The sequence below is a fragment of the Salvia hispanica genome, chromosome 6 (assembly GCF_029641045.1).
Source record: "Salvia hispanica isolate PSC_SH4W2 chromosome 6, Shi_PSC_v1, whole genome shotgun sequence".
In the NCBI taxonomy this organism is placed as follows: Eukaryota; Viridiplantae; Streptophyta; class Magnoliopsida; order Lamiales; family Lamiaceae; genus Salvia; species Salvia hispanica.
In genome coordinates this window covers 48,083,332-48,095,544 of record NC_142697.1, presented here as the reverse complement: position 1 = coordinate 48,095,544, position 12,213 = coordinate 48,083,332, and the positions used below count along the sequence as shown (strand labels likewise).

The 12,213-nt window shown below is 38.8% G+C and overlaps 2 protein-coding genes across 3 annotated transcripts; both read left to right on the top strand.

Moving 5' to 3' along the window:
• Positions 1 to 604: 604 nt before the first annotated feature.
• Positions 605 to 5,630, top strand: LOC125203842 (Di-glucose binding protein with Kinesin motor domain-containing protein). Of its 2 annotated transcripts, none has more exons than XM_089061906.1 (18): positions 605 to 892; positions 977 to 1,036; positions 1,159 to 1,431; positions 1,523 to 1,590; positions 1,674 to 1,731; positions 1,826 to 1,893; positions 1,975 to 2,182; positions 2,266 to 2,342; positions 2,416 to 2,515; positions 2,607 to 2,705; positions 2,783 to 2,959; positions 3,045 to 3,330; positions 3,454 to 3,615; positions 3,702 to 3,917; positions 4,005 to 4,042; positions 4,146 to 4,312; positions 4,427 to 4,552; positions 4,627 to 5,630. In XM_089061906.1, exons 1-18 carry the CDS (start codon positions 811 to 813, stop codon positions 5,452 to 5,454), a joined length of 3,093 nt encoding a protein of 1,030 aa, XP_088918032.1. In that variant the 5' UTR covers positions 605 to 810; the 3' UTR covers positions 5,455 to 5,630. The 2 variants fall into 2 exon arrangements, with proteins under 2 accessions (XP_088918032.1, XP_047958284.1); XM_048102327.2 differs by having other exon boundaries at positions 1,150 to 1,431.
• Positions 5,631 to 9,921: 4,291 nt separating this feature from the next.
• LOC125203316 (serine/threonine-protein kinase WAG1-like) lies at positions 9,922 to 11,851 on the top strand. Its single transcript, XM_048101632.2, has 2 exons — positions 9,922 to 10,515; positions 11,129 to 11,851. The coding sequence occupies exons 1-2, from the start codon at positions 9,922 to 9,924 to the stop codon at positions 11,849 to 11,851; spliced, it is 1,317 nt and encodes a 438-aa protein (XP_047957589.1).
• The last annotated feature ends 362 nt before the right edge of the window (positions 11,852 to 12,213 follow it).

Sequence of the window (12,213 nt, the reverse complement as noted above, 5' to 3'; positions counted from 1 at the left end):
TTTCAACCAAATCATTTGGTTTCCTCATTATTTATGGGCATACTATCATTTCAAGATTCATCGACTGATTTCATTGGAAGTAAATAAAGTAGCTGAGTAATGTCTAGATATAGATATTTATATGACTATTTCTAAGTGTTTGATATCATAATTAACCTATTTTGTCAGTCCGTGGTTTTCTCCATGGCTCATCCGAGCCCGCAAATTTTTCCTTAAAATACAAAGATATGTATCTCACAAATTTGGTCGGATAGTATTTCTACCTCATTTATTATGATTTATCAATACAAAATCTAGATAATTTCTTGCCTACCAAACAACAAACGAAAAAATCTTCATCCGAGCTTATCTTGACACGAAGCCCGCATTTCTTATTTTATTTAACAAGATATCTTATTTAACAAATCTTGTTATATCTCATCTTTCTTATCAAACGAGAATATGATCACCAATCACTAATTTAAATTTAGGAAAATCCCAAATTTACTGCAAAAAGTAAAAGATCAAAAATTGGTCACACTTACATTATTACCTTTCTATATAAAACCAAATATTACAATTTTGCCCGCTTCAAATATTCAAATTTGAAAATCTTCATCACAACGGCACAACGAAATTAACGGATTCTCTCTCTCTTCCATCTCTCTCTTCTCTCTCACTGAGCCTCTGAAGAGAGTAGTGATTTTCACCAAAAGCCTTATAATCCCACTTTTTTTCATCTTTTTCCCTCTTGAAACCGAACGATTGTAATAAGTGCTCTTTTAATTTTTGATTTAATTTTTGGTGGTTTTCAAAATTGCTCCTTTATCAATGGCAGATTTTGAATGGAATGACCCACTTCTTATAACCGACGTTTCTTCCCTTCAACATCCTGATCAAAGTCAAACTCACTGTGAGCTTCTCCACTGCTCAATTTAGTTTATAGAAATGTCAATTTTTCAAATCCCTAACAAGTTGTAATTTCCCCAAATTTTAGGCGAATCGCCGATTTCGATGATGGAGATCGCGGATGGATCTAGCCAGGCCAAGTTTGACGGTAATGTGATCGGATTCATTCGTTTTTAGCATCGAATTAGGCATTTGGTTATTGAATTTCTCGGTTTAATTTCAAGAAAAATTTTCGATTAATTGAACATTTGCTAATTTTAGGCAATTCAGCATTGGGGTTTTCATTGGCGTCGCCTGATTTAGTATGCGTAGGATCGCCTGATTTCACTAACCAAAGATATGAGGAATCGCCTGAGTGTTTGTTGGGTGAAAGAGTTGATGTCTCTTTAGAAAATGGGATTAAGGGTTCTGAAATGAGGGATTCCTTTGAGGGCACAGCTGCAAAGATGGATGATTTGTTAGCTGAGGCTTCTTTCGAGCTCGCCACAGCTCCATTAGTCGAAGAGGGTTTGTCGAATAATGAGGGATCTACAAGGAGTGAAGGTGAGGTGCATTTCTACAAGGAGTATGTAGAGTTTCAACAGCTTTGATGTTTTCTCATTGATGATTGTATACATTTCTTTGTTGATTTCAGGTCTCGATGGGGTTGAACTATCTGGAGAAGTCGAGTTTCAGTGCTTGCCTCCTAGCAAATCGCTTAATGTATGATCTTGATTTCACAAATCTAGTTAGATGTTGATTAGTTAAGCTTGGGTCAGACTGACTAAATGTTGTATACTTTGTAGGAGGGAGAGAATTGTTCTACTGAGGGAGAAATTGTTGGGCTTCAAGTAGAACATGAAGGTAGGTCGGCTGCATTTCCACAAGGAGTATGTTGAGTTCATCAGCTTTGATGCTTTCTCATGGATGATTGTATACATTGCTTTGTTGATTTCAGGTCTTGATGGGGTTGAACTATCTGGAGAAGTCGAGTTTCAGTGCTTGTCTCCTCGAAAATCGCATAATGTATCTTCTTAATTTCATGAATTAAGTTAAACATTTGTTAGTTAAGCGCAGGTTACAGATTTGACAGACTAAATTTTGTAGGAGGAAGCAAATTGCTCCACTGAGGGAGAAATTCTTGGGCTTGGAGGGGAACATGAATTACAGAAGGAGCTCTCGGACACTAAGAAGGTTTTGGAGGAGCTGAAGAGGGAATACAATCTCAAGAGTAGAGAATGCCAAGAAGCTTGGAATTCTTTAAAAGAACTTCAAAATGAGCTTATGCGAAAATCAATGCATGTTGGATCATTGGGTGAGGAAGTCATTTTAGTCACATTAATCATGTTTCTATTGATGATCAGTTCTTGCTCTTTGTGCTGATTTTTCATTCTCTAGCTTTTGCAATTGAGGGCCAAGTCAAAGAAAAAGGCAAATGGTTTTCATCATTACGAGATTTGACAAGAAAATTGAAGGTATTGTAAGAATTTAATGCCATTCAGTTTAGCTGGGGCGCGTTTTTATTGATTTTGGGTTTGATCATGACAGATTCTGAAGATGGAGCATATCACGCTTTCAGAAGAGGCGGCTCTCTTCAAGCAGTACGTTGTGGAGATGGAGGGCGTCAAATCCACTCTGCTATCTACATGTACTATTATACACTATTTCAACTATCAATCATCAATTATTCTGCTTAAGTGCTTATATTTAGTTTTATATGTGTGTATAATGATTGACAGTGAGTACGCAAGTACAACTAAACGAAGATATTAAAACTAAGTTCCTCAAAGAGGCCAAGGAAAGGAAAGAACTCTACAACAAAGTGTTGTCACTGAAAGGTAAGGGATAAAATCATTCTTGAATCTTGATTTTTATATTGGGAATGTGAAGAACCTTGATAAATAACTTTGCACAGGAAACATTAGAGTATTTTGCCGCTGTCGTCCTATGAACTCCAACGAGATTGATGGAGGAGCTTCAGTGGCAGTCGACTTTGAGGCTGCAAGGGATGGGGAAATAACTGTTAAATCAAACGGGGTATCTAAAAAGACCTTTAAGTTCGATGCTGTCTTCAGTCCAGAAGCTGAACAAAGTAATTGCCCTCAGAACCATGCTTTAACAGTTTATTTATATAGCTGTTCTCTTACATCACTTTCCACTTTGCTTCTTGAATGCAGCTCATGTTTTTGAGGAGACAGCCCCTCTAGCAACTTCAGTTCTCGATGGATATAATGTTTGTATATTTGCTTATGGACAAACCGGAACTGGCAAGACTTTTACTATGGAGGGAACAAATGAAGCCCGAGGAGTTAACTTCAGAACTCTTGAGGAGCTATTTCACATCATGGAGGAACGAAAGAGCACATTCCGATATGAAGTATCAGTGAGTGTGTTGGAGGTTTATAATGAGCAGATAAGGGATTTGCTAGTTTCGGATTCACAGGCTGCAGCAAGTTCAAAGAGGTAGATCTTTCATAGATCCTCAGGCATCATGCATTACTCCGTTTGTATAGTGCAACACATAGTCTGTGATATGCTTTATTCTATACGGTTATTAATATTCTGTTTGAATTGGCATAAATGCAGGCTTGAGATAAAACAAGTAGGCGAGGGAGGACATCATGTTCCGGGATTAGTTGAGGCACGAGTGAAAAATGTGAGTGAGGTCTGGGATGTCCTTCGGACTGGCAGTAATGGGAGGGCAGTTGGATCAACCAATGCAAATGAACACAGCAGCCGATCACACTGGTTTGTATTTCTGTGCACCTTATTCCATTGTATGTCACTATCAAGAAGGTAAATCAATGCTGAAATGATTTATTTCTTGGATACAGCATGCACTGTGTGATGGTGAAGGGCGAGAACATACTAAACGGAGAATGCACAAGAAGCAAGCTTTGGCTGGTTGACTTAGCGGGGAGCGAGAGAATAGCCAAGACAGAAGTTCAGGGAGAAAGACTGAAAGAAACTCAAAACATTAATAGATCACTTTCTGCACTCGGAGACGTGATATCTTCTCTTGCAACTAGAAGTCCTCACATCCCATTTAGGTACAGAAATCATAGTAGTCACTTGGTCATTGCAGAGATTCCGTTCGTTGTTATTTTGCTAAGTTTCTTGCTTTTAATTTGGTGTAGGAATTCCAAACTCACCCACTTGCTTCAAGACTCTTTAGGTATGAAGAGAATTCATTCGTGCATCTTTCTTCAGCACTTTATCGTCCCTATTCGCGTAAATAATTGCATAGGTGCTGTAATTTCTATCTTCTTGAATTGCAGGAGGGGACTCCAAAACCTTGATGTTTGTGCAGATCAGTCCCAACGAAAACGACCTGACTGAGACCCTTTGCTCTCTAAATTTTGCTAGTAGAGTTCGTGGAATCGAGTTAGGTCCTGCAAAGAAGCAAATGGACAACAAGACTGAGCTATTCAAATACAAACAAATGGTAATAGTAGCAACTGCAATATGCAATTCCTCTTTTCGAACAGCATAGTTCATTTTTCCTTCTCATTTATGATATCTGGCAAAGTGTGTTTACACAATTTTTTTGTGTTTGAAGGCTGAGAAACTCAAACTAGACATGAAAGCAAAGGATTTGCAAGTTCGGAAATTGGAGGACACCAACTATGGTCTCGAGGTAAAGATAAAAGAGAGAGATATGAAAACCCGAAACCTTCAAGAAAAGGTATGTTTATATTCTCGATGCACATTCTATCTCAGCACACATTTCAGTATAGTCACTGAACTAAATAATATCAGATCAAAGAATTGGAATCACAATTGATGGTGGAGAGGAAGTTAGCCAGGCAGCATGTGGACTCCAAAATTGCTGAGCAGCTGCAGCGACAAGAAATGAAACAACAGCACGAGGAACACCGGTCTGAACTAGGGAAATTTCATCCTCTTACAACTATAGTGCAGGGAGCCAAATCTCAAGCAGAAAGCAAAGATCAAACAAATGTTTCTCTGTCTGCTGAAGACGATGATGACTTCTCATTCTATCCCATTCCCATGGATGGAACTGCCAGGAACGAAGTAATGGATAAAGAAAACATCCCTGAGATGGCTCATCAACTACGCCCTCAAAAGCAGACGGGCAGAGCGTCTGCCTGTCCAACTGTTCAGAAGGTTTATGCCACACCAAGTCTCCGCCGCTACTCTCTCATTCCTCAGCCAACTTTACCAGGAACACCTAAGCCACCACCTACCTCGTTTCTGCCACTAACTCCGGTTCAGGTCAACAAGGCCGAATATGGGGCTGAGCTCGCTGGCTTTCCAGAGCAAATACCTTGTGAAAGTCCAAAAGATCAAAGAAACAGAATAAAAAAACTGAATAGTGCACTAAGGAAAAGCCTCCATAAGAAAATCAACACGAAGGGTCCAATGCAGCCGCCCCTGCGTAGGATTGGTGTTAATGTTGGTATGGAGAAGGTCAGAGTCTCGATCGGGGGGCGAGGGAAAATGGGCCAACGGGTGCTTCTTGGGAATGCTAGAAGAGCAGTAAAGGATGTTCAGCAGAAGCAAAGCCACAGAGAAAAAGAAAGAGGATGGAACATTGGAACAACCTCAGCTAGGACTCTTCTTTAGTGGTTTGAGGTCTTCTTGTTTTATCAAGTTAATGCATAGGGATTTCTCTTTTTTTCAGTTTCTTTTTTTGATTGATGATGCTTATCATCTCATGGCATTGTGTATTTGTTTGATGAGATTTGGTTTGCTAGTGTACATAAACAAATGAAACTGGATTGAATCTTTTTTTTTATCAATCATCATTGGCAATGTTTTATTTGGCCTTTGTTATATCATTCATATATTTCATCTAATTCAAAATATCTCACTATTTGGTAAGTATAAACCAAAAATCTAAAAATATTTATGGATTTGTGTGATTCTTCTATATATCACCTCACAAGTTGGTATATAATGTAGTAGAGCATTATAATTTAACAAATACTAGTTTTATTTTTTTTTATTATTTTCTTCTTTATACTATATCTCACAATAAATGATTAATGGTTTCTCTTATATAAATAAAGTCCGTAAGCCAAAGAAGCATTTATTCCTGCCAATCTTGGCATTCGGTCAGCAGACATATTCATGCGATGACAAACAACATTTATTAATTAAAATTTTTATTCGAGTATACATATTCTATTATATTCCAATGTGCAAATTTTGTTACTATTAGCTTACAAATTTACACATTACTTTTTTTTTCCTAGTTGAGATTTACTCCCTCCGTCCTAGATTTATAGTCACGTATAGTTATGGCACAGGTTTTAAAGAATTAGTGGAGTGTGTAATTAATGAAGTTAGATGGTGGAGTGAGATGATGGAGTGTGTAATAAATGAAGTGAGATGATGAAGTGTGTAATAAATGAAGTAAGTTGGCTGAAGGTGAGTTTCTTTTTGACTTTTTGATTTTTTATTTTTGTATTGATAATGGTATTTGGGTGTAATTTTAGTGAATAATGGGGTAAAATTTTATGTTTAAATATAGAAAATTCTGAATGTAACTATAAATATGGGACGAACTTTTTATAGCAAAATGTGATTATAAAACTGAGACGGAGGGAGTACTAAACTAAAAGTTGAGATTGAGATTTACTTATATTCTTTATTTCTCATCCATATTGTTGGAGATCATCTTCATCTAATATAATTATTCGAGATTGAGATTTACCTATATTTTTTATTTCTCATCCATTGTTGGAGATCGGTGAAGTGAAGGACTAAACTAAAAATTGAGATGAGAGAGCATTATCACGTGCCAACTGCATGCAGCCTAATTATTATTTCTACTATTTTTATTATTTTAATGGGTGTATATAATGATGCATTAATTAAGTTGACCAGTACTGCACCAAATAATTGATGAATTATTCAGGGAACAAAAACCCCAACCCTTATTTTATACTATTACTAATTTATACAGCTATATATTTCCTTTAATTCTCGTAAATAGGAGTGTAATAATTCACGATAAAAATGCAGCTTAATGGTAGCTGATCATTAGTAAAGAAAATTTTCATCAAAATGAAAATTATTCACAACATCACTTTATGTCAAAGATTATATAAAATCAAACAAGTAAAATTCAATGAAAATGAATACGGAGTGCTATAGTAGTCTACATATATACAACTATATTTGGGTAAATAGCCATTTAAATCACCAAATTTGGTCAAAATCTGGTTTATCCCACAAAACTTGAAATCAGCTAATTAAATCATGAAGTTTCAATTTTGCTAATTTATCCCATGAGTTGAATTTCAGGTGTAACCTTTGTTGACATGAATTTAGATTTTAAGATGGATTGAGATTTAAATCACAAAAAGATGCGTGTATAATCCAAAGTGCAATAACAAAGAGCTTCATCTTAAACTTAGATTGAGATTTCAAGACGGATTTCATTATAGAGATACAAAGATTCCACCTAAAATTCAACTCAGGGAAATAAACTAGAAAAATTGAAACTTCGTTATTTAATTAGCAGATTTCAAACTTTGTGGGATAAACCAGATTTTGATCAAACTCGGTGATTTAAATGGCTATTTACCCGCACTATATTTCCTTTAATACTCGTGAATTGATTCATACTCCTAATTTCGGTACATTAAGGTGGTGTTCGGTTGCCATGATCAAATATCATGAGACTATCCATCTAAGATTAAGTTGTGGGATTATTTCAGCTGGAGAGGAAGGTTATGACTAATTATCATGAGACTATCCATCTAAGATTACGTTGAGGGGGTCAATCTTATGAACCAAACATGATACATATTTAATCATGAGATTTAGTCTTGCCAATTGAACACCCCCTGAAGCTCTTGTTTATATACAAATAAAAATCATAAATTGTAATGAAATATGTGATGAATCAATTAGAAAGCAAATGGGCTTTTCTTTAATCAAATATGGTAGTGGTGCTTGGTTTACCATTACCACATCGGCTTGATAGAGTACGTAAATATTGTATAAACTGAGTGATATGGGATTGAGTAGACATGGGGTGTGGGGCCGGGCTACACGCGCAAATTAACTGAACCCTAAACTCATTTCTGTAATCAGAGTTAGTTGTGGATTTGGGGTTGTTTCGCCGAATGTTTTCCCCTAAAAAAAAACCGTCGTTGCCACGCGCGTGTAGACTCGGAGTGGTTCGTCTCCCCTCCGTTAGCGATGAAGGTGCTGCTACTTGCCATGTGTCAACACATGGTTTGTGGTCACCCAGTATTCCTCACCGCCGGTGCACCCCTCTTTTTTGTTACTCGGCCGGTCGGCGAATAGGAGTCTCGATAGAGTTCGTTACGAGTTTTAAGAATTGTAAAAGAAAATTAGTGGAACGTGAGTCCTACTTTTTTTATATTAGTTTTATAATAAAATGTGAGTGAAAAAATATTAGTGGAACCATTTATGGAATATTCCAACCAGGACTCCTAAAGTGGGACACCGGGACTCCTAAAATGGGATAGAAGGAGTAATAGGGCGTCATGTTCCACTAACATTTCATTTAAAATTAATATATAGACTCATATTCCATTAACTTTTTTTCCACCCACTTTTTTAAATATTTCTTAAAACTCGTGCCGCCAAGAAATGAGACTCCTGATGGTGGACGAAGGAGTATTAGTTTATTTGGAAAGTACTAGTCCATTTAAATACTAGGAAAACTCTTTTTTGCTATAGTTAATTTATTTGGAGAGTACTTAGGGGACACGAATAGTACTTATCGATTTAAATACTGTTAAAAAGCATAGGAAACTTATTTTATATTTTTATCTTTGAATCGACCTTCTGCAACAAGATTTGATGCAATAAGGGAACGTGACAAAGTCTGGAAAATCTATAAATGATTAATCGATACTCAGTAAATTGTTGAAGAACAAGCATACATGAAGCCCATAACTAATATGGAATTGAAGTCAAATTCATGTCACATATCATTTGTTATATCATATCAATTTATTGGTGTTTTTGAATCGAAATGGTGAAGTACAGTTCATTGTATATGGTCGCTGTCCATATTTATTTTCATCAGATAGTAAGATTTTCTTTGGGTTTTGTCGGAATCTTTTATGTCCAAAAAAAGTTTGTAAGGATTGAAGGAAAAATTAAAGTAAGGGAGTCCACACATCATACATATAGTGGAATAAGTGAAGTTAATGCTCATATAAGATCTGATTAAAGAATAAAGAGGAGAGTGGGATGCATGTGTGTTGATATATATAATTAACTCAAAAGTTTGGTACATTATATTGTTAGTAATACTTACTAATATGTTACGTGTCTACATATGAACTAAAAATCTTCTCAAAACCCTAGAGTTGTTATCTATATTAATTACCAATGTGAAATTACTATTTTCAACTCTTGCACAAACATGAACTTCTTAGTTCAACAAATTATTGCACACTTTTTTATTTAGATTATGATACAAATATGTTTATGTTGTGTCACATTTTTTTCACTTATTTACAACTTTATCATACGTGACCCATCTTCTATATATTCGTGTTGGATCGACTCAATGAATCACGAATAACACAAATTCAAGTGAGGTTGATTAGGGGTTCACCGACTTCACTGTTGGCCCACATAGATCGTAAAAATCCACCAAATTCAACCTTCGAAATCAAGATTGGAATTCAGTTCTTTTTTCATCCGTCATCCATTCCCAACGTAAATCCTATGTCTTTTAATATCGGTAACAACCTTTTTCATCGCATGTGACTCACAAGTTGCATTTTCCCAAATCCATCATTGAATAGACCTCCATCATGTCTCGTAAACACACACTACACTCCCTTCATCCATGATTGAACCCCCTCACATGATGTCGGATCGGAGTGTGGGGGCCACCAAGGTGACGAAATCGCCTTTTTTACTGCAACAAACATACATTTCTAACACACTTCGAAGATCAAGACACAAAATGTGACCAACGTAGTTGCATGAACCTAACACGTCATCAACATTTATTTTATTCTCTCTATCTCTCTCTCCACCTACATGTATAAAATAGCAACAACCCATGCACTCCACAACCAAATCCAATCAATGGATCAAAACGACCCAATCTACTCCTTAACCGACTCCGACCTCGACCTCAGCTTCACCTCCACCACCACCACCACCACCACCACCGCCACCACCCTCTCCGCCCGCTCCAGCTTCAACGAATCCCGCCTCTCCCCCTCCCCCACCCCCACTCCCCACCCCCGCCCCCACCGCACCCACCACAACCCCAACTACACCGCCATCGCCTCCACCCCCTCCCTCCACCTCCGCGACCTCAACCTCCTCCGCCTCCTCGGCTCGGGAAACCTCGCCCGCGTCTTCCACTGCCGCCTCCGCAGCCACGACCAATCCAACTTCGCCCTCAAAGTCATCGACCGCGAAACCCTAACCCCCAAAAAGCTCGCCGACGTCGAAACCGAGGCCCGAATCCTCTCCTCCCTCGACCACCCCTTCCTCCCCACGCTCTACGCACGCGTCGAGGCCTCGCACTACACGTGCCTCCTCATCGACTTCTGCCCCAACGGCGACCTCCACTCCCTCCTCCGCCGCCACCCCCGCCGCCGCCTCCCGCTCCGCTCCGTCCGATTCTTCGCCGCCGAAGTCCTCCTCGCCGTCGAGTACCTCCACGCGCAGGTACTGGCGGACACACATAAACATGATTTTTTTTATATTTTCTCTTTGTAAATTTTTTTAATTCACACTAATTTTATGCAAATTCTTAGACAAAAGCCCCTATACTAATACTCCCCCTGTCCCATAGAAATAGGCAATTTGAGATCAGCACGTGTTTTAACGTGGAATTGGTAAAGTAGGATAGAAGGAGAAAAAGTACTCCCTCCGTTTCGCCATAGTTGAGTCATTTTTTCATTTCAAGAAGTTTCTTCATAGTTGAGTCATTTCTATATGGTAATTTTTTTTTTCCATACTTTCCTCTCTTTTACTTCATTCTCTCAACTTAATTCATTTTATACTTTATTCTCTCTACCTTTCTTCTCTCTTACTTTTATATCTATTTATTTAACACATCCAATATTCATTTCTAAAACTCTGTGCCGAAAAGTTTATGGCGAAACGGAGGAAGTAATTGAAATTGTGAAGTGAACTGTGGAATCCATAAATGATAAAGAAAAAGGAGAAAAAGATTTCCATAAATTTTCGATTGAAAAAGAAAATATGACATATATCTACGGGAAAGAGTGAGTATATGAATATAGTTTAAATAAATTTTTTTTTCGTCCGCCCGCAGGGGATCGTCTACCGCGACCTCAAGCCGGAGAACATCCTCCTCCGCGACGACGGCCACGTCATGCTCTCCGATTTCGACCTCTCCTTCCAATCCGACGTCTCCCCAGCCCTACACCGCCACCTTGAAATCGCCTCCACCTCCAACTCCTGCTTCGGAAACACGCGGTCGGAAACTCACATCGCGGAATTCTCAGCCGAGCCGACCGCGGCGTTCTCGCGATCGCGCGTCGGGACGCACGAGTACCTCGCGCCGGAGCTCGTCGCCGGCGAGGGGCACGGCAGCGGAGTCGACTGGTGGGCGTTCGGGATCCTGATCTACGAGCTTCTCTACGGAACGACGCCGTTTAAGGGCGGGAGCAAGGAGAGCACGCTTCGGAAGATAGCGGATTCGGAAGAGGTGAGGTTTCCGGCGGCGGAGGCGGCGGAGGAGGACGGCGGCGGGATGGCGGCGGCGCGGGATTTGATTGAGAAGCTGCTGGTGAAGGATCCGGCGCGGAGGCTAGGGTGCGCCAAGGGTGCGACGGAGATAAAGCGCCACGTGTTTTTTAGCGGGATAAAGTGGCCGTTGATCAGGACGTACCGGCCGCCGGAGGTGGGGGGAGCGCTGCCGCGGCGGTGCATTTGGAAGAGGCTAAGGGATTTTGTGAGGGTTAAGGGGTCGTCGTCTAAGTATAGGTTGAACTCTAATCATAATTGTTACTCTTATGTTAATCACAAGATGTGAGGTTTTTGGTTGATTTGTGAATATTTGGTGTAAATTAAGTTGTAGATGTCAATGAGCAAAAGTTCAAATAGCAAGAGATTTACGTCGTTCAGTATGAAATCTATGTCTATGACGCTTATATTTGAATCAAACTCTTTGGAGATTATAAAATGAATGAATCTATATCTATCTATCTATACTAATATATTATAAAGAGAGTTTTGCATCTATTTTCCAAAATTCCAGTGGCCTATGTCTTGGAAGGAAACATTATAATCCCTCCGTCTAAAAAAAAAAAAACACAATTACCATTTTAGGCCGTCCACAAAAAATAGGCACAATCATTATTCCACTGACACTACTTCTTACTTACTTTTTCTCAT